The 18,773-nt window shown below is 49.6% G+C and overlaps 2 protein-coding genes across 4 annotated transcripts in view; one reads left to right on the forward strand and one right to left on the reverse strand.

Annotated features, from left to right (window-relative positions):
- Position 1: 1 nt before the first annotated feature.
- TMEM160 (transmembrane protein 160) lies at positions 2 to 11,850 on the forward strand. Its single transcript, XM_028742158.2, has 3 exons — positions 2 to 217; positions 4,942 to 5,034; positions 10,992 to 11,850. Exons 1-3 carry the CDS (start codon positions 25 to 27, stop codon positions 11,246 to 11,248), a joined length of 543 nt encoding a protein of 180 aa, XP_028597991.2. The 5' UTR covers positions 2 to 24; the 3' UTR covers positions 11,249 to 11,850.
- Positions 11,597 to 18,773, reverse strand: part of NPAS1 (neuronal PAS domain protein 1) — a 109,814-nt gene continuing 102,637 nt past the window's right edge. For all 3 annotated transcript variants that reach the window (XM_077932277.1, XM_028742157.2, XM_028742156.2), the window contains one exon: positions 11,597 to 17,825. In XM_077932277.1, the coding sequence (XP_077788403.1) occupies positions 16,615 to 17,825 (1,211 nt within the window). In that variant the 3' untranslated portion in view covers positions 11,597 to 16,614. The remainder of the gene's footprint in view (positions 17,826 to 18,773) is intronic.

An 18,773-nucleotide genomic window follows, 5' to 3' on the forward strand; every position in this document is an offset into this window, starting at 1 on the left:
CACACCTTTCCCGAGGCAGCCGCCATGGCGCTGAGCGGGGGCTGGTGGAGCCGGGCCGTGGCGCGGGCGAGAGGGGCCGGCGGCCTGTTGAGGGGAGAGGCCTGGCCGTGGAAAGGGAGGGCGGCGAGGCCCAGCTCTGGGCGGGGCCCGGGACCTCCCGTCGTCTCGGAGCTGGACAAGGCAGACGCTTGGCTCCTCAGGAAAGCTCACGAGACCGGTGAGGGAAGGGCGGCGGGCGGGGCGGAGGGGGCTGAGTCGCGCGCAGGGAGGGGGCGGGGCCTGCGTAATGCCAACGGGGGCGGGGCTTCTGAAGGGGCGGGGCTTAAGGTCTGTTGCAGGAAGTAGACGGATAAAGAGGTTCCAGGGCGGGAACAGGGAGAATTAATGTGGGCCAAGAGTTACCTCTCAGGAGCTTGCTTTTAAAAATAACTCCATGTTTTAGATATTTTACATTGCATGTTTAACTTTAATATCCCCCAAGAATATTATATACATATATATGCTACTAGGCAGTACCTTTATCAATGTGCAACGTTACGAGTTCGGCAGAGATCATCATCAGGGTAGGTCAGGCATAGGCAAACTCCGGTCCTCCAGATGTTTGGGACTACAATTCCCAGCATCCCTGACCACTGGTCCTGTTAGCTAGGGATGATGGGAATTGTAGTCCCAAACATTTGGAGGGCCAGAGTTTGCCTATGCCTGGGGTAGGTGGTGCACAATGCAGAGCTGAAAGGGATCAGAAACACCCGCCTCCCTGTAGAAACAATTCTGTACTAACAGCAGTTTCCAAACTGCTTGCTGGAAGGTAGTCTTCAAAAGGTAGCCCCACAAACAGCACATTACAGTAGTGCCTTGAGTTACATATGCTTCAGGTTACAGACTCCGCTAACCCAGAAATAGTACCTCGGGTACCTTTGCTTCAGGATGAGAACAGAAATCGTGCGGCGGTGGTGCGGCAGCAGCAGGAGGCCCCATTAGCTAAAGTGGTGCTTCAGGTTAAGTACAGTTTCAGGTTAAGAACGGACCTCCGGAACGAATCAAGTACTTAACCCGAGGTACCACTGTACACTGGACATTGAGGTCTGCATATAGACTTAGTCAGAAGATGCAAGGCTGCAGGCTAGATCAGGTGTCAACCTATAGGTAGGATTCTAGGAAACAGCAGCAATGGCTAATCCCCACTTTTGAAAACATTAAGCTTTGTTGTTACCTCAGTCTGTCTCGTGCCAGGTGTGGGGTACCTGTGGCCCTTCAAATGTTGGTCCACAGCCATCATGGACAGTGATCAGCACTGATGGGAGTTGTAGTTGGAAGAACATCTGGAGGTCTGCATTATCTTCTTTAGTCAGACATCATTTGTGAAGAGAAGCATAGCTAGCTTTATATCAGCAAAGTTCGTGACTGATTTTATGTACAGTACTAGGCAAAACAGTCAATTGAAGCATTGCCTAGTGATTTTAACTAAATATCAAAGATCCTCTTATGTGGAACATGATTTAGAACAGGGATGCAGAACCTGTGGTCTTTCAGACATTGTAGGACTGTAACTCCCACCAACCTTTACCATTTCAGTATATAAAAGGTAAAGGTAAAGGTACCCCTGCCCGTACGGGCCAGTCTTGACAGACTCTAGGGTTGTGCGCCCATCTCACTCAAGAGGCCGGGGGCCAGCGCTGTCCGGAGACACTTCCGGGTCACGTGGCCAGCGTGACAAAGCTGCATCTGGCGAGCCAGAGCCGCACACGGAAACACCGTTTACCTTCCCGCCAGTAAGCGGTCCCTATTTATCTACTTGCACCCGGAGGTGCTTTCGAACTGCTAGGTTGGCAGGCGCTGGGACCGAGCAACGGGAGCGCACCCCGCCGCGGGGATTCGAACCACCGACCTTTCGATCGGCAAGCCCTAGGCGCTGAGGCTTTTACCCACAGCGCCACCCGCGTCCCTATTTCAGTATATAGGAAGTGCCTTTTCCTGGCTTAGACCATTGGCTGTTGTAGCTCTGAATCGTCAATTTTCTTGAATGGCACCTTCTCGCCAAGGGATCTCTCTGCACCACCTGCTTCTTCACCCTTTTAATTGTAGGTGGTCTCAGGACTGAACCTGGGGTCTTCCACTGGCACCTGTTTGATGGTTTGTTTCTTTGCCTGCCCCCTAGCTAAGACTTCATTACAGTATTGTTCAGGCTATTTAAGTACTTTTATCATTATGCTGTTTCTAGCTACTGCTTCAGATTTTGTTGATACTGTAATCTTGCACCTGGGTGGTGCTGTGGGTTAAACCACAGAGCCTAGGACTTGCCAATCAGAAGGTTGGCGGTTCGAATCCCCGCGATGGGGTGAGCTCCCGTTGCTTGGTCCCTGCTCCTGCGAACCTAGCAGTTTGAAAGCACGTCAAGTGCAAGTAAATAAATAGGTACCGCTCCGGCGGGAAGCTAAATGGCATTTCCGTGCGCTGCTCTGGTTCGCCTCCAGAAGCGGCTTAGTCATGCTGGCCACATGATCCGGAAGCTGTACTCCTGCTCCCTCGGCCAGTAAAGCGAGATGAGCGCCGCAACCCCAGAGTTGGTCACGACTGGACCTAATGGTCAGGGGTACCTTTTACCTTTAATCTTGCATTCTTTTATGTATTTAAGATGTTTATATGCCACTTTTCAGCCAGACCTTTCAGAGTGGTTTCAGTAAAATTCTAACATACCAATAAAAATTCTATAATATAACCAATTCACTCCAAGAGAATAATGTTCAATATGATTCTTGAGTGGTGATGGTTCTTGTTGTAGAGGAAACACCCAAACAGGACTACTGCTCGGTGTTTGGCAGCTCATTGGGCTCTTCTCTCTTCCCCACTTTTCTTTTGTTGTAAACCACCCTGGCATTGTTGGCATCGAGGGGTGGCATACATGGAGTAGGAACAAACAAATCCTTCCTATGAAACGTGAATGCTCATTAAATCACCATGGCTGTTTCCACTGCCTTTCAACCCACATTGCTTGTAGTTGGGCTGCCAGTTGCCCACCGAACTGCTTGCTCCTCCCTCCCTTTTCCCTCTCAGTGGGCAGAGAGGGAGGAGCCAGGCAAGCTGCAGCACAATGGTCTCAAGTCATCCTTACAAACAATATCACGAAGAATAACATAAAAACCAACTAAAGCGTTAACAGCTAAGAACATTTAAAGTTATTCAGAACTGAAACAACAGCAGCACTTTTCTATCTGTTTTTGAGTGTTCAGAACGCTTCATGAATACATGGTACCTTGGTTCCTGAACGGCTTGGCTCCCGAACAAGTCAGCTCCCAAATGCCGCAAACCCAGAAGTATGTGTTCCGGTTTGCGAAACGTTTTTTGGAAGCCAAATGTCCGTTTCGGCTGTTGGCATTGTTTCCGGGCCAATCAGAAGCCGCGCCTTGGTTTGTGAACGTTTTGGAAGTCGAACGGACTTCCAGAACAGATTGAGTTCAGGAACCAAGGTACCACTGTATTGTCTTAGTTAATCCTTGTAACAACCAGTTCTGTAAAGTAAGGTGACAGTTATGTTTATTAACAGTAGCACTGGACTCTCATATTTTACAGGCTTACCTGAGAGTATGTCTCAGTGGGGCTTACTTCTGAGTAGATATGTGTAGCCTTCTGAGTAGATATGTGTAGCCTTCTGAGTAGATATGTGTAGCCTTCTGAGTAGATATGTGTAGCCTACCTTGATTTCAGCAAGGCATTTGACAAGGTGCCCCATGATATTCTTGTAAAAAAGCTGGTTAAATGCGGTCTTGACTATGCTACCACTCAGTGGATTTGTAACTGGCTGACTGACCGAACCCAAAGGGTGCTCATCAATGGTTCCTCTTCATCCTGGAGAAGAGTGACTAGTGGGGTGCCACAGGGTTCTGTCTTGGGCCCGGTCTTATTCAACATCTTTATCAACGACTTGGATGATGGACTCAAGGGCATCCTGATCAAATTTGCAGATGACACCAAACTGGGAGGGGTGGCTAACACCCCAGAGGACAGGATCACACTTCAAAACGACCTTGACAGATTAGAGAACTGGGCCAAAACAAACAAGATGAACTTTAACAGGGAGAAATGTAAAGTATTGCACTTGGGCAAAAAAAATGAAAGGCACAAATACAAGATGGGTGACACCTGGCTTGAGAGCAGTACATGTGAAAAGGATCTAGGAGTCTTGGTTGACCACAAACTTGACATGAGCCAACAGTGTGACGCGGCAGCTAAAAAAGCCAATGCAATTCTGGGCTGCATCAATAGGAGTATAGCATCTAGATCAAGGGAAGTAATAGTGCCACTGTATTCTGCTCTGGTCAGACCTCACCTGGAGTACTGTGTCCAGTTCTGGGCACCACAGTTCAAGAAGGACACTGACAAACTGGAACGTGTCCAGAGGAGGGCAACCAAAATGGTCAAAGGCCTGGAAACGATGCCTTATGAGGAACGGCTAAGGGAGCTGGGCATGTTTAGCCTGGAGAAGAGGAGGTTAAGGGGTGATATGATAGCCATGTTCAAATATATAAAAGGATGTCACATAGAGGAGGGAGAAAGGTTGTTTTCTGCTGCTCCAGAGAAGCGGACACGGAGCAATGGATCCAAACTACAAGAAAGAAGATTCCGCCTAAACATTAGGAAGAACTTCCTGACAGTAAGAGCTGTTCGACAGTGGAATTTGCTGCCAAGGAGTGTGGTGGAGTCTCCTTCTTTGGAGGTCTTTAAGCAGAGGCTTGACAACCATATGTCAGGAGTGCTCTGATGGTGTTTCCTGCTTGGCAGGGGGTTGGACTCGATGGCCCTTGTGGTCTATTCCAACTCTATGATTCTATGTGTAGGGTGTACTATTAGCATTATTAATATGTGTTGATTTAATCTGATAGAAACCATGTCTGCTGAAACACAGAGGAGATGGTTCTTATTCCCTTCCTCCTTTCTCACCAGGGTTCCTCTCCTGGTTTCGGAATGGCTTGCTGGCTACTGGTGTTGGAGTGATTTCTTACGTTCAAAGCGACATGGGGCGCGAAGCAGCTTATGGTAGGTAACAAGCAAGCCGATACTCAGGGTGGGGTGACAGGATATTGGCAGATCTTAGTTTGCTGCCATGGATAAAGGAATCATTCCATCAAAATGTTGTTGGCATCATTCTTCTAAGAGGATAACAATCATAGAAGGGGTTACCTGTGTCAACAGGCCAACACCCTTTCCTTAGGGAGAAGTGAGAAGGCACAAAGTCAGCTTACATGGCTCTGATTCATTTATCCTTTGGATCAGAAACTTGCATCGTGGGTTCATGCAGGCCATACAGTTGCCTCATCTGCAGTGTGCAGTGATGTGGAGCGGAAAAAATGTTGATTCATAGGATGGTTAGTAACCACAAACGGATGCCCACTGTAACCACAGTATTAGGCAAGCTTGACGGTTTGAACGCTTTTAGCCTTCTTTACTAAATACAGGTGATATGTGCTAAATTACATCACTCTCCAGTCAAGGGTATCGGAAAATTTCCCCAATTTGCACAGGACACTTTTCTAATTCAGTTCAATTTTTAAACATCACTGGCAGCGTTCAAAATTAGCCAGGCACATTTTATGACTAGCGTGGGTCCATTTGGGACCACGTGGAGATTTGTGGATGCCAGGTTGGCCACCGAGGAAAGCAAAATGTCACGGAGAGAAGGATCTGAAATATTTCCCTTGTAGCTTGAATTCATTTTATTCTGCGTTGTTTTATTTGATGTTTTAATGTGTTGTAAACCACTTGGAGATTTGTTCTTTAAAATATAAAGCGGTATAAGAATCAGAATAAGAATAATATCATACCATGGAGTGAGTGTGTGTGTGGTGGGGAACATAACCTCAATATTCCATTATGGTGACCGCAGCTCAGGTTTAAAGTGCCATTTGGCAATTAGATTATATATCTGAGTTTCTAACACTGATCACTGGTAATATGAGAATAAATTACAGGCCTGCCTTTCAGGGCCGTGGTAAGGATAATTAAGAAGAAGAAGAGTTTGAATTTGATATCCCACTTTATCGCTACCCTAAGGAGTCTCAAAGCAGCTAACATTCTCCTTTCCCTTCCTCCCCCACAACAAACACTCTGTGAGGTGAGTGGGGCTGAGAGACTTGAGAGAAGTGTGACTGGCCCAAGGTCACCCAGCAGCTGCATGTGGAGGAGCGGAGACGCGAACCCGGTTCACCAGATTACGAGTCTACCGCTCTTAACCACTACACCACACTGGCTCTAACACTAAGGGTGGGTCCCCATGGGTCATTTTCTAAGACTTGGTCAAGGTCTTCCAATACAGCTGATGAAATAGAAGGTACCTAGCCTCTGGTCTTCTGCCCCTCTGCTCTTCAGAGAAAGGATGCAACCACAAGCTGTATAGTTTGCATACGTAGCAGGAGAGTAGGCCTGGGTGATATATTGATATATTGCCCAGGAGCAGTATATGGGGGCAGGCCGCAATGACAGCTTCACTCAGTGGTATATTGCTGGTGAAACTGTCACTGCTCTCGAGTCCCTTTGCCCCCAGCATGCTGAGGGAGAAATAAACAAGCTGGGAGCTAGAGGCAGAGGGACTCAAGCTGTGGCAGTTTCACCAGCAATATAAAGTAAAGGTAAAGGTACCCCTGCCCATACGGGCCAGTCTTGACAGACTTTAGGGTTGTGCGCCCATCTCACTCAAGAGGCCAGGGGCAGCGCTGTCCGGAGACACTTCCGGGTCACATGGCCAGCGTGACATCGCTGCTCTGGCAAGCCAGAGTCGCACACGGAAACGCCGTTTACCTTCCCGCTAGTAAGCGGTCCCTATTTATCTACTTGCACCCGGGGGTGCTTTCGAACTGCTAGGTTGGCAGGCACTGGGACCGAACGACGGGAGCGCACCCCGCCGCGGGGATTCGAACCGCGACCTTTCGATCGGCAAGCCCTAGGCGCTGAGACTTTTACCCACAGCGCCACCCGCGTCACCAGCAATATACCGCTGGCGAAATCACCATTGCACTCTGCCCCGACATAGGGAGAATCAAGCTGAATCTGTGAGGTGCCATTTCTGCTTGTTCCTTCCTCCTCCTCTTTAAACTGCATGGCTGGGGAGCGTGCTGCTGTCAAGCAATTTTACAGAGCCCCACCCCCCCACCCACCGCAGCCCGCGAGGCACTGGGGTGAAAGCACCTCAGCTCCCACAACAAGAGCTGCAGCAGTTTCACCCGGCATCTCGCCGGCTGGGGCCAACACAGCTTTTTTCAACATCGCGGTTATATCGCCAATGTCGACACACCGCAGCTGTAACTCTGGAGCTCAGGAAGTGGACACTAGCATCACAGCCTGTTTTGCCCGTTTGCAAAACAGACCTGTTTATTTGCCCAGCGGCAAGTGGGGAGTCAAAATGGCTTTAAAAGTGACTGGATTGAGAAGACTTTGCAAACCGGAAAAGAGCGGGTTGTTCTTCTAGGGCTGTTGCCGTGTAGCAAATGACTTACGGAGAGCTGTGTTGTCCGAGGGGGAACCTACTTGAGATGCACCTTGTGCAACATTTGTCTGTAGACACTGTACTGTCTACGACTGGGGCCGTCATTCTTCCAACATTTGGAAGAGCTAATTGATGGTTAGAGCCAGAAAGAGCTTCTCTGAATAAGTGAGTCAAAAGACAAGAGGAACCTTAATAAGTCTCAATTGACATTTCAGACACTAATAGCTCTTGTGATGTCATCTTCTGTAAATGGCATCCAGAAGAGCAAACGATTCTACAGCCTTGAAAGTCAGACAGGGACTGTTTCAGCGACCTTGGGCAGTTTGCTTGTCCCTAGGAAAAAGCTGGGTGGGGAGAAGTAGCTGACTTTAAAAGCTTGAGAGCCAGTGTGGTGTAGTGGTTAAGAGCAGTAGACTCGTAATCTGGTGAACCGGGTTCGTGTCTCCGCTCCTCCACATGCAGCTGCTGGGTGACCTTGGGCCAGTCAAACTTCTCTCAAGTCTCTCAGCCCCACTCACCTCACAGTGTTTGTTGTGAGGGAGGGAGGGAAAGGAGAATGTTAGCCACTTTGAGACTCCTTAGGGTAGTGATAAAGCGGGATATCAAATCCAAAATCTTCTTCTTCCTCCTCCTCCTCAAATGTGGCCAGCAGCAGCAGTTAGAGGCTGAGGATCCACTGAGTTGCAGGTGTATTCCCTTTGCCCACATGGAATGCCCAGGAAGGGGTAGCAGGTGTGCAGAGAGGAAGGTAGCAGAAGCAGAGGGTTTGTTCTTTGAAATGGGCGGCTTGAACTCTTTAAGCCTGAATAAAATGGAAAGTTGAAATTGATGTGCCCTGAAGTCTGTGAAATAAAGCAGGGAAGGAGACAAGAGGAGGCAGGGTTTGACTGCATCAGGACTGGGGAACCTGTCGCCCTTCCAACGTGGCTGGACTACGACTATAACAGTTGACCATTGATGATGATAATTATTATTATTATTGATTATTTATACCCCGCCCATCTGGCTGAGTTTCCCCAGCCACTCTGGGCGGCTCCCAATTGAGTGTTAAAAACAATACAACACTAAATATTAAAAACTTCCCTAAGCAGGGCTGCCCTCAGATGTCTTTTAAAGATAAGATAGCTGCTTATTTCCTTCACATCTGAAGGGAGGGTGTTCCACAGGGTGGGTGCCACTACCGAGAAGGCCCTCTGTCTGGTTCCCTGTAACCTCACTTCTCGCAATGAGGGAACTGCCAGAAGGCCCTCGGCGCTGGACCTCAGTGTCTGGGCAGAACAATGGGGGTGGAAACGCTTCTTCAGGTATACTGGACCTTTGAGGCCGTTTAGGGCTTTAAAGGTCAGCACCAAAACTTTGAATTGTGCTCGGAAACGTACTGGGAGCCAATGCAGATTTCTCAGGACCAGTGTTATGTGGTCCCGGCGGCCACTCCCAGTCACCACACTAGCTGATGAGGGCTGGAGCCCAACAACACCTGGAGGCCACAAGTTTCCCTACTCTGAACTGCATTCTTGCTTGCTTATAGGAAATCTACATTACAGGGACCCAGCAGAAGTCCTTTGTGAGATGCTGGCCTCCTGGCCTTCTGCTCCCTATGCACCAGGCTGTGCCAGCAGGTCCTTCTCTGTCCTCTTCGCTCCATTTTTGTATGTCCACCTACCCAACTGGGTAACCATATCTAAATTCTTTCCCCATTTACTTGCCCCCCCCCCCAGCCACACCAGCACTTGCAGTCAGGCCAGCACTTAAGGCTGATGCTGCGAAGAGTAGCACGTGTTCCTTTCCCCGGAGGCTAGGGCACCAGAACATACACTTGGCCCCTTAAAGTGGTTCTCCCTCCCTCGTCCCTCCTTCCCCATTTTAAAGGAAATTCAGCACGCTGGTAATTATGCAGATTGCAGTGACCTACGAGCTTGCATAATTCCGCCATCTTCCAAATGCAAATAGCTTTTCCTAAAAACAAGCCATAGTTCTGCGGATAAGCTGCATTTTCTTAATTGGCTTTTCTCCAGATACCGGGTTTCTTTACAGTATTGTCACCTCTTTCACCTCAGTGCAGTTCTGTGTCAGGAGAGGGAGGTTGCTGGATGGGCTCTGTGAGAAGGCAAGAAGAGTAAAGACTGTCATGCGTCCAGCATTCCCTGTGGTTGCACAGTGAAGGGGGCAATCTGCAACTATGGACAAGTTTGTTCTAATGTACCCTCCTCCATATTCAATGCAGAAATTAGGCACACAAGTAGAAAACCAGTTTTAGCTATAGCATCCTCTTGAATTGCACCAGCTTTGGTAAAGATCCCACTCTCACAGACACTATATATATGTGGGGTGAGTGGGTGGGTGAGAGAGTAACAGTTACACAGCAAAGTCAATATTGTTGGGATATTGAGGGCTGCCTGAAAAAGATTTAGTCACTGCTGACTCTTAAATCTGTCAACTGGTTCCAAAACAGTGTTTCTCATTTATGCCACAGTGGGGCAGTGGATCCTCATACTTGAAACTGAGCTACAATTAGTTGGGTTGGTGTTCCTGGTTTATAAACGGTTTTGAGAAATGACATAGTTGTACAGGTATGAGGTGGTGGTGGTGAGGAATAATTCTGGTCAAGCTTTTCTCTTTGAGGAGCCAGTGGAGTACGCATGGTTTCTTTTTTGGGTTCACCATACTGGAAATAGGATATTAACTCTGCAAGACAGTGTGCATGTCAAACATTGCAGTTGAATCCCTTTCACCTCCCCAGGCTTTTCACACCAGATTCCCTGTCCCAATGGGATCTTGCTCTCTACCACTACAGCAGGAGACTTGGAGTGGGTCTCTTTATGTATCAAATAACCTCCAGATTTAGAGGAACAGGTTAAATACTTTCTTTTCTGGGCCTGTGCCACGTCTGGTGAATAGGGAAACTCAGTAGGGATGGGTAAACATATTAATTCAGAGACAGGAGATAGGCAAGATGAACAGAGACCTATGCAGGCTTTAGAGTCATGTAGAACTTTTCATCAATGGTTTGTTTTTTCAACCCACGAAGAGCTTGGCTCGTCTTGAAGGCATGTGTGCTCCTAGCTCAAACTTAGTTGGTCTAATAAAATTTCATGTTACATTTTAATGTCAGCTTGAAGGTCTGAATTTATAAAGAATACAGTGGTAACCTCAAGTTACAGACGCTTCAGGCTACAGACTCCGCTAACCCAGAAATAGTACCTTGGGTTAAGAACTTTGCTTCAGGATGAGAACAGAAATTGCGCAGCGGCGGCAGCGGGAGGCCCCATTAGCTAAAGTGGTGCTTCAGGTTAAGAACAGTTTCAGGTTAAGAACGGACCTCCAGAACGAATTAAGTTCTTAACCCGAGGTACCACTGTACATAAGAATTAATAAGGGATTTCTCCCCTCCAGTATAAGCCCATCCAGACACGCATAGGCGTTTTTCTGTTTTAGTAGAAGGCTGTTGAGTTGTATAGACAGGCATATTCACTGCTTAGTACTGTCCAATGCTGACTTTTGTATCTCCTTGCAGGTTTCTTCATCCTGGGTGGAATCTGCGTCTCGTACGGCAGCGCCTCCTACCTCGTCAGCCTCTTCCTCCTCCGTCGCACCATGATGCTGTCCTTTTCCACGGCTCTCCTGAACTGTGCCGCAGTCACCACTGTGGCACTCTTCTGGCTCTGCGCCATCTCCCTCTACATTGGGCGCTTGGAGGTGGAGATCATCCAGGACGACCCCAACGACAAGTGCCAGGACAAGAAAAAGGAGGACGGGAAGTCGGATAAGTGAAGGCCCAGTTGGCTTGTGCGGACACGCGATGGTATTCTGTGGACTGCAGCTTTTAAGGCCACCCCACCCGGCATGTTTGAATCCTTCTGCCTTTTGGGCCGAAGGGCAAGGACAGGCGGCTTCCTTGCACACAAGAGACAAGCGGATGTGTTGGCTGCTTTGTATTTATTTCAGGTTTTCCAGATGGGCTCTGGGAAAGTGACAGTAGCAAAAATCAGGTCACCGGCAACGACAAAGGAAGGGATTGTTCAGAGGACACTCTGTTGAGCCAGCAGCACGCATTCTTGCTGAACTGGGGTCTCTGGCACGTAAGCATTCTGTTGAAGTTGGTCTTGCTCTGCTCTGCCCCCCCCCCCCCCCCCGGCTTCAACCAGTTAATTGAAGTGCTAGCTGATATTTATCAGCTGAAGATATTGTTAAAAAATGCCCTGCTCTCTTGGCATCTCCTGTAAAGCCTGGCCCTGCTTTTCCAGTGTTGCTTATGCTCCCCAATCCTCCTGCTTCTCACATATCAGGTGTATCTCTTTTGCCACTGGCCCATGCCTTCTTTGCTCCACCTGTCCAAATCAGTTGACATTTGTATTAAAGACACCAAAACCAAATCTCCTACTTTTTTAAAAAACCTGGGGACAAAAAACTGCTCACACTCTTTCCTCCGATAGCAGCCGGGCACGCAGTTCTTGGGTTTTAGCTGGGGCGACTTACTTCTACGTACAAAAACGATTTCATACATTCTGCCAGTTGGTACCTAAGGCCATCTTCTCCCTTCATAAAGGTAAAGGGACCCCTGACTATTTGGTCCAGTCGTGGACAACTCTGGGGTTGTGGCTCTCATCTCGCTTTACTGGCCGAGGAAGCCGGCATACAGCTTCCAGGTCATGTGGCCGGCATGACTAAGCTGCTTCTGGAGAACCAGAGCAGCGCACGGAAACGCCGTTTACCTTCCTGCTGGAGCGGTACCTATTTATCTACTTGCACTTTGACGTGCTTTCGAATGGCTAGGTGGGCAGTAGCAGGGGCCGAGCAACAGGAGCTCACCCCATCATGGGGATTCAAACCGCCGACCTTCTGATCGGCAAGTCCTAGGCACTGTGGTTTAACCCACAGCGCCACCCGTGTCCCTTTCTCTCTTCATAAAAAGGTAAAGGTAAAGGTACCCCTGCCCGTACGGGCCAGTCTTGACAGACTCTAGGGTTGTGCGCCCATCTCACTCTATAGGCCGGGGGCCAGCGCTGTCTGGAGACACTTCCGGGTCACGTGGCCAGCGTGACAAAGCTGCATCTGGCGAGCCAGCGCAGCACACGGAAACGCCGTTTACCTTCCCGCTAGTAAGCGGTCCCTATTTATCTACTTGCACCCGGGGGTGCTTTCGAACTGCTAGGTTGGCAGGCGCTGGGACCGAGCAGTGGGAGCGCACCCCGCCGCGGGGATTCGAACTGCCGACCTTTCGATCGGCAAGCCCTAGGCGCTGAGGCTTTTACCCACAGTGCCACCCGCGTCCATCTCTCTTCATAGTTTCCCACAATTTTCACATCAAGGTGTGAGGATGGTTCTTGAGATAAGGTGGGACCCTCGAGGCATGGAACCCAGAAGTCCCCTTGCATGCCTGCTCTAAAGGTTGGCACAATCCTACTCTTCACATTGTAGCTCGCTACTCCAGTGAAGCTGCCAGGGCCCACCACCACCACGAATGCCTGCCCTAGCCACTCGCCTCCTCCCCACAATGCCGGGCAGCTGCGCCTACAAGCCACCAGTTGGCATTTCCCAGCATGTCCTGGAGAGGCACTACATTGAGCATTCTGGAGCACTGAGAGAAGCTGGAACTACCCCCAAGCCTCGCTTGGAGCACTGCTCCCAGCAATGTTTCTACCAGAAGTGCCAATAGGGCACCCACAAACCCAAGAGGCAGCTCTGGGTAGAGCTGTCCGTGTGTTTGCAGGCCTTCTCCTGTTGAGCCTCATTTGAGCTGTGCTGCTCCTAGGGGCCAGGGCTTTGTCATGTACTTATAATAGGGAAGATGAGAGCTCTTCCCTCCAGACATGGATGCACAGCATGCAGCTGACGTAGATGGGAAGGGCTGTGATTTGACTTCATTCACCCCTCTGGGTACATAAGAAAAACCATGTTGGATCAAGTCAAAGGCCCATCTAGTCTACAGCCTGCTCTCCCTGGGGGCAACCAGATGCCTGTGGAAAATGAAGCACGACCTGAACACAACAGCACTTCCCCCATTTGTGTGTCCCAGCAACTCGGAAGCACCCTGCCTCCAACAACAGAGCCCTTGTGGCTAACAGGCACTGGCAGCCTTATCCTCTGTGAATTGCTAAAAAGTCTCTTTTAAAGCCATCCAAGTAGGTGGCCGTCACTACCTCTGGGGGGGAAACTGCTTTCATAGTTTTATGTGCCGTGTGAAGAAGTCCTTCTTGAATCTTCCAACATTGAACTTCACCAGATGGCCCCAACTCCTAGTATTATGTGGGAGGAAAATTTCTTACCTATCCAGCTCTGTCACGTTTCACTTTATACACTTACGTGACCCTGTGCCCAGTAGCTCTTGTCCTATTTGAATGTTTCGAGCTGGCAACGAGGAAGGCAGTCACTTTTGTCAACGGTATTGAGACCCTTCCTTGTGCTTTAGCAGCGCCGAATTTCCTTTCGTTTCAGGTAATTGCTCACAATTTGCCAAGGCCGCTTTGAATTTCACACCTGTCCTCCTTGATGGCCCTTGGCAACCACTTCTGCTTTTATTGCAGAATCACAGAACTGTAAAATTGGAAGGGATCACGAGAGTCATCTAGTCCAACCCCGCCTGCAATGCAGGAATCTTTTTGCCCAAGACGGGGCTCAAACCTGCAACCTTGAGATTAAGAGTCTCGTGCTCTACCGACTGAACTATCCTGTCACTAGCAAATTTGAGAAAACACACTTTTGGGAATTTTTGATCCAAATAACTAACAAACATTTCAGGGGAGACCAGACTGCAGAGGAATCATGCGTGTTCAGGCTGGTGTGTGCCCTAAAAAATCATCACATTGTTATTCCAAGTACAGTGGTGCCTCGCAAGACAAAATTAATTCGTTCCGTGATTTTTTTCGTCTTGCGATTTTTTTCGTCTTGCGAAGCACGGTGTCGGGAAAGTTTTGGAAAAGCTTCAAAAACCTCAAAAAGCTTTAAAAACCTCAAAAAAGGCTACCACACCGCGTGCTATGAGTTGCTCCTCGAAGTCAAGTCGCAACTGTATTAACGGTGTTAAGAAAAAGGAAACAAACTTGCAAGACGTTTCCGTCTTGCGAAGCAAGGCCATAGGGAAAATCGTCTTGCGAAGCAGCTCAAAAAACCAAAAACCCTTTCGTCTAGCGAGTTTTTTGTCTTGCGAGGCATTCGTCTTGCGAGGTACCACTGTACTTTCAAATATGTTTGTATTTCTCTTTGGTGTGTGTGTGTGGGGGGGGATCCTTTTGTTAATTAACTCAGAATGAGGATACACACAGGCTTTATTACGACAAGATCTTACTGCTCTTAAGCCTGCCAGGAAACATGGTTGCGCCCACTGAAATCTTTTTAGGCAGGAACAGAGTCCCATTTATTTTCATTTTCTCTGAAACCCCAGATCGCCAAAAGAAGCAGCAAAATGTCAAGAACAAGTGAACAGTGGAAACTACATTCATCTATCCAACGAGAACCGTAGGTTAATAAAAGAAAAAAAACGCGCGCACACACACACACACAGATCTTTAGCGATGAGTTACACAGAAAATACCACGTCATCCAAGTGCTACTGTCTCGCTGTGGGTTTCCCCCCACCCACCCTTTCCCGCCGAACTGTACAAGTAGTCTTTATTCTGAATAAGTGCTAAAAGTTATGGCGTAACATTTTTTAAACTTTTTAAGTGCTGTCATCACATACGATGACGACCTACCTGTTTCCATCCCTTTTCTGGCCTGAATTTTGGGCTCTGGGTGGAAAAGGTCCTTTTCATGTCCCAAGGGGTCTCAATGGTGGAAGCTTTTTTCCTACTGAGTACAGGATCAAAGCAACAGCTGTGTTTGCACAGTGATGAGAGGAAGAAGCAACATTGCAGGATTGGACCATCAAAGAGGCGCATCTTGTCCACCATTTCCCCCACCTCCCAACAGTGGCCAGGCAGAACCTTCTAGGAACGGCGTGGTGGTGACGGTTCTCCCAATCTACCCCACCCCAAATCTGTCACTCTGGTAGACTGCCTCTGCCCACAGAATTTCCATTTTGCTACAACAGCCAACAGCCACTGGTAGACAAATGGGCGGATGAGAAGTCTTAACACCTGGTAATTGGAAGAGCAGAATCAGCACCCTGTCAACTGTTTAGAACTGTCCATGCTCAATTATTGGTTCATCCACACTGCATCTTCCTTCACTTTCAGAAGTTTTAACCACTGGGAAATTAGCCGTCCCCCTATTGGCACCCACATTTCACTTAAGACTGTTAAGCTGGTGGCAGAACTCTCGGCAACAGGGCAGTTAAGACAGCTTTAGTAATCTCTTTCCCCTTTGATCTGAGCACACAGAAAACATAAAAGCTATTAATCCATTATTTGCAGAAGGGGGAAGCATGACGAAGGTGAGGCTATACGAGATAAGAGGAGTGCCCAAAGGGTTGATTCACTCAGATATACTTGCCACATCTGGATTTCTTGTTTATAATTCAGAGCCGGACTTTTGAGCAATTGCTGTGCTGTAAGGGAGAGTGCAGTGTGGACAGAACAGAAGCAAAAGTGGTAACGCTGATGTAATCACACTGGGGGATTGAGTCGGGGGTGGTGACACCCTGCTCTTCATGTGCAGGTTTCTTCGAGTTACACTCGCCTTGGCTAGCAGGCAGGTGGTCCTCTCAACAGAAAAACCTGCAGGGCCTAAACATAACCCCCATACATACAAAAAAAAGCCCACCCCAAAGTCCCCAGCAAATATGGTGGAGGAAGGAAGTCAACTTGTAGCAGCAGGAAGACAGACGAGAACGAATGTTCTTTCATCTTTCCCAGGAAAGGTGCACCGACTTTGCCCTGGGCTAAACTCCCGAACTCCGCATTTGCACTGGGCTAACTCCTGAATTCGTTCCGCAACCAGAACAGCAGTTTCAAACAGCATCTGGGTGGCCAGGCAAGGAGCAAGAGTGGAACACAAGACTGCTGAGGAGGTGGTCACGCTACTAATTTGCCAGAGGTTTAGAAAGGAGTGCTGTGAAAAGATGAGACGCGCAGGGATTGGTTAGAGAACAAAGATTTCTTCCCCCAGTGGCAGGGAAGTTGGCACTGAGCTTTCCCCTGAAAGGGGGACGCAGGACCTTTTATCAATGGCTCCGCCCGGCACAGAGTTTGGCCATGGGCTCAGTCCTCCTTGCGTTCCAAAGCCGAGGCACCGTGGACCCCGCTGCCGGCCATCGAGAAGGGCAGCGTGGAAAACAAGGAGTCCGTCGCGGCAAAGGCTCCCCCTGAAATCTGGGCCAAGCTTGCCGAGTTCCCAAAGGGCGCAACCATGTTCAACCGCTGCAGGTGGTGGTACATAAGTTCCCGGGGTGTCTTGGCCTCGGCGCCTCCGATGTCCATGAGGTTGATGGGGTGGGAAGGCGGTAGCACATTGCTTTGCATGCCGAGCGTCATGTCGGCAGGGGCGTACCGGATGGTGCTGGTGGCGTAAAGGCCCTGCGAGCCGGATGTGCCGGCATGCGGGCCGCCCAGCTGGTGCACCAGCGGCACAACCACGTTGCCCGCGTGGAACCGCTGCAGCACCTCCATGTCGGCGGGGTAGAGGAGCGGCGTGAAGGGCGTGGACGTGGCCCTCTCCTCGCACGGGGAGCCCGAGAGCGGGGGCGAGAGAGTGTCCGCCGAAGAGGAGGCGGCCGGGATGGTCCGGGGAGAGGTGCCGAAAGGCCCTTTGGGGGTGCCGCTCTCCATCTCGGGCGGGGTGAGCACAGAGTCCGGGATGGAGACGTACAGGTGAGAAGAGGCCGGCCGCAGAGAGGGCTTCTCTAAGCTAAGTGCTTTGTTCACAGTGTAAGGGCTGCCCTTGTGGGCGGCGGGACAGGTCCAGGGGGCTCCCTTGGCACCGGGCGGCTGCTCAGATTTAATGCTAAGTGCTGGGGCGGCTTTCAGAACGGTGCTCTTCTGAGTCTGGATGACAGAGGCAAACTCTGACGTGCAGGGGCGGCCGGGCCCTGCGCTCCTCCGCCCCCCGGCCTTGCAGCCATTGGCTTTCCTCGCCAGGGCTGCCCTCTGTTGTGGGAGGAGGCCCAGCTCAGATTCGCTGCCACTGTCCGACTCCTCAGAGCTGGCCTCCTTTGCCTCCCGCAAGGGGCTCTCTGGCGGGAACTCCAGCTTGATGCGCTTGCTGGGCGGTCCCTCGGTGTCGCTCCCGGCGCCTCCGTCTGACAGCTCCTCCTCCCGGTAGCTCGTTTCAGGGCCGCTGGAATCGGTCTCTGCCAGGCGGCACCGGGCACCGGCCTCTGCCGCACCCCGGGGATAGGCCTCGGCTAGGGAGCCGTGTTTGCTGGGGGAGTAAAGCTTCCTCCCTTGGCTGCTCTCTTTGGCAAGGCTGCTCTCTGAAAGGGAAATCAGGTGGGGAGACAGGAGGGGGGGAAATCAACTGAGCGAGGCAGCAGGGAGCTAAGCATCTTCCCACAGCCAGGAGTTGGGCAGATTTATTTTGCCCAGCAAAATTTCTCTCCGCAGAAGACCTGGGGGAGAGTTTAGACCTCGCTTCAGAGCAGCTTCCTGCCAGCAGCGCAGCTAATAATCACCACCACAGGGCAAAGCTACTCCGGAAAGCCTTGAAGTGGATTTGGGCACAGCGGGAACTCAAAAGCCAGCATGGCAGAATTTCCGCCTTGGAGAGGGGGGAAACCTACTCAATAAGGTTGCACATCCTCCCCGTAATTTCATTTATCCCTTTATGTATTTTTAAAGGTGGCTAATAATAATAAGAATAAATGCAGCAATCCCCATCAAAAATCTTAAGGCCAAGCCCCCATAACAATATACAAAACATCCCCTGAAACTGGGATGTTAAAGGTGAATCAGCAGAGAGTCTTTCTCAATAGCCACGTTTTCGCGGGCCACTTATAACAGTGCAGTGCCCACATCTGGGTGACGTGGTGAGCCACCAAGCAGCAGGGTGTAGAATCTTTTTCAGCTTGAAGGTCGCACTGAGCCATGCCTTGGGCTGTCTTAAGATCCTAAACCCTTTTAAATATGTTTGTGGGGGGTTATTGGTTTATTTTGTTCTTGTTTTTATTATGCATTTTGTTTTTAAGCTGTAAACCCTCTTGAAGACCTACAGATGAAGTGTGGTATAATAATAATAATAATAATAATAATAATAATAATAATAATAATAACAACCTCAAGGGCCACTTTCCAGGGGCCACATACCAGCAGTGGGCAGGGCCAGAGGCAAAAGTTACAAGAAGCAGAATCCATGCAGAGGAAAACCTTTTGCCCAGCAGCCTATATCCCAGCTGCAATAAAGGAAGGGGTTGCTACACACTTGA

Source organism: Podarcis muralis, chromosome 7 (genome assembly GCF_964188315.1).
Source record: "Podarcis muralis chromosome 7, rPodMur119.hap1.1, whole genome shotgun sequence".
NCBI lineage: Eukaryota > Metazoa > Chordata > Lepidosauria > Squamata > Lacertidae > Podarcis > Podarcis muralis.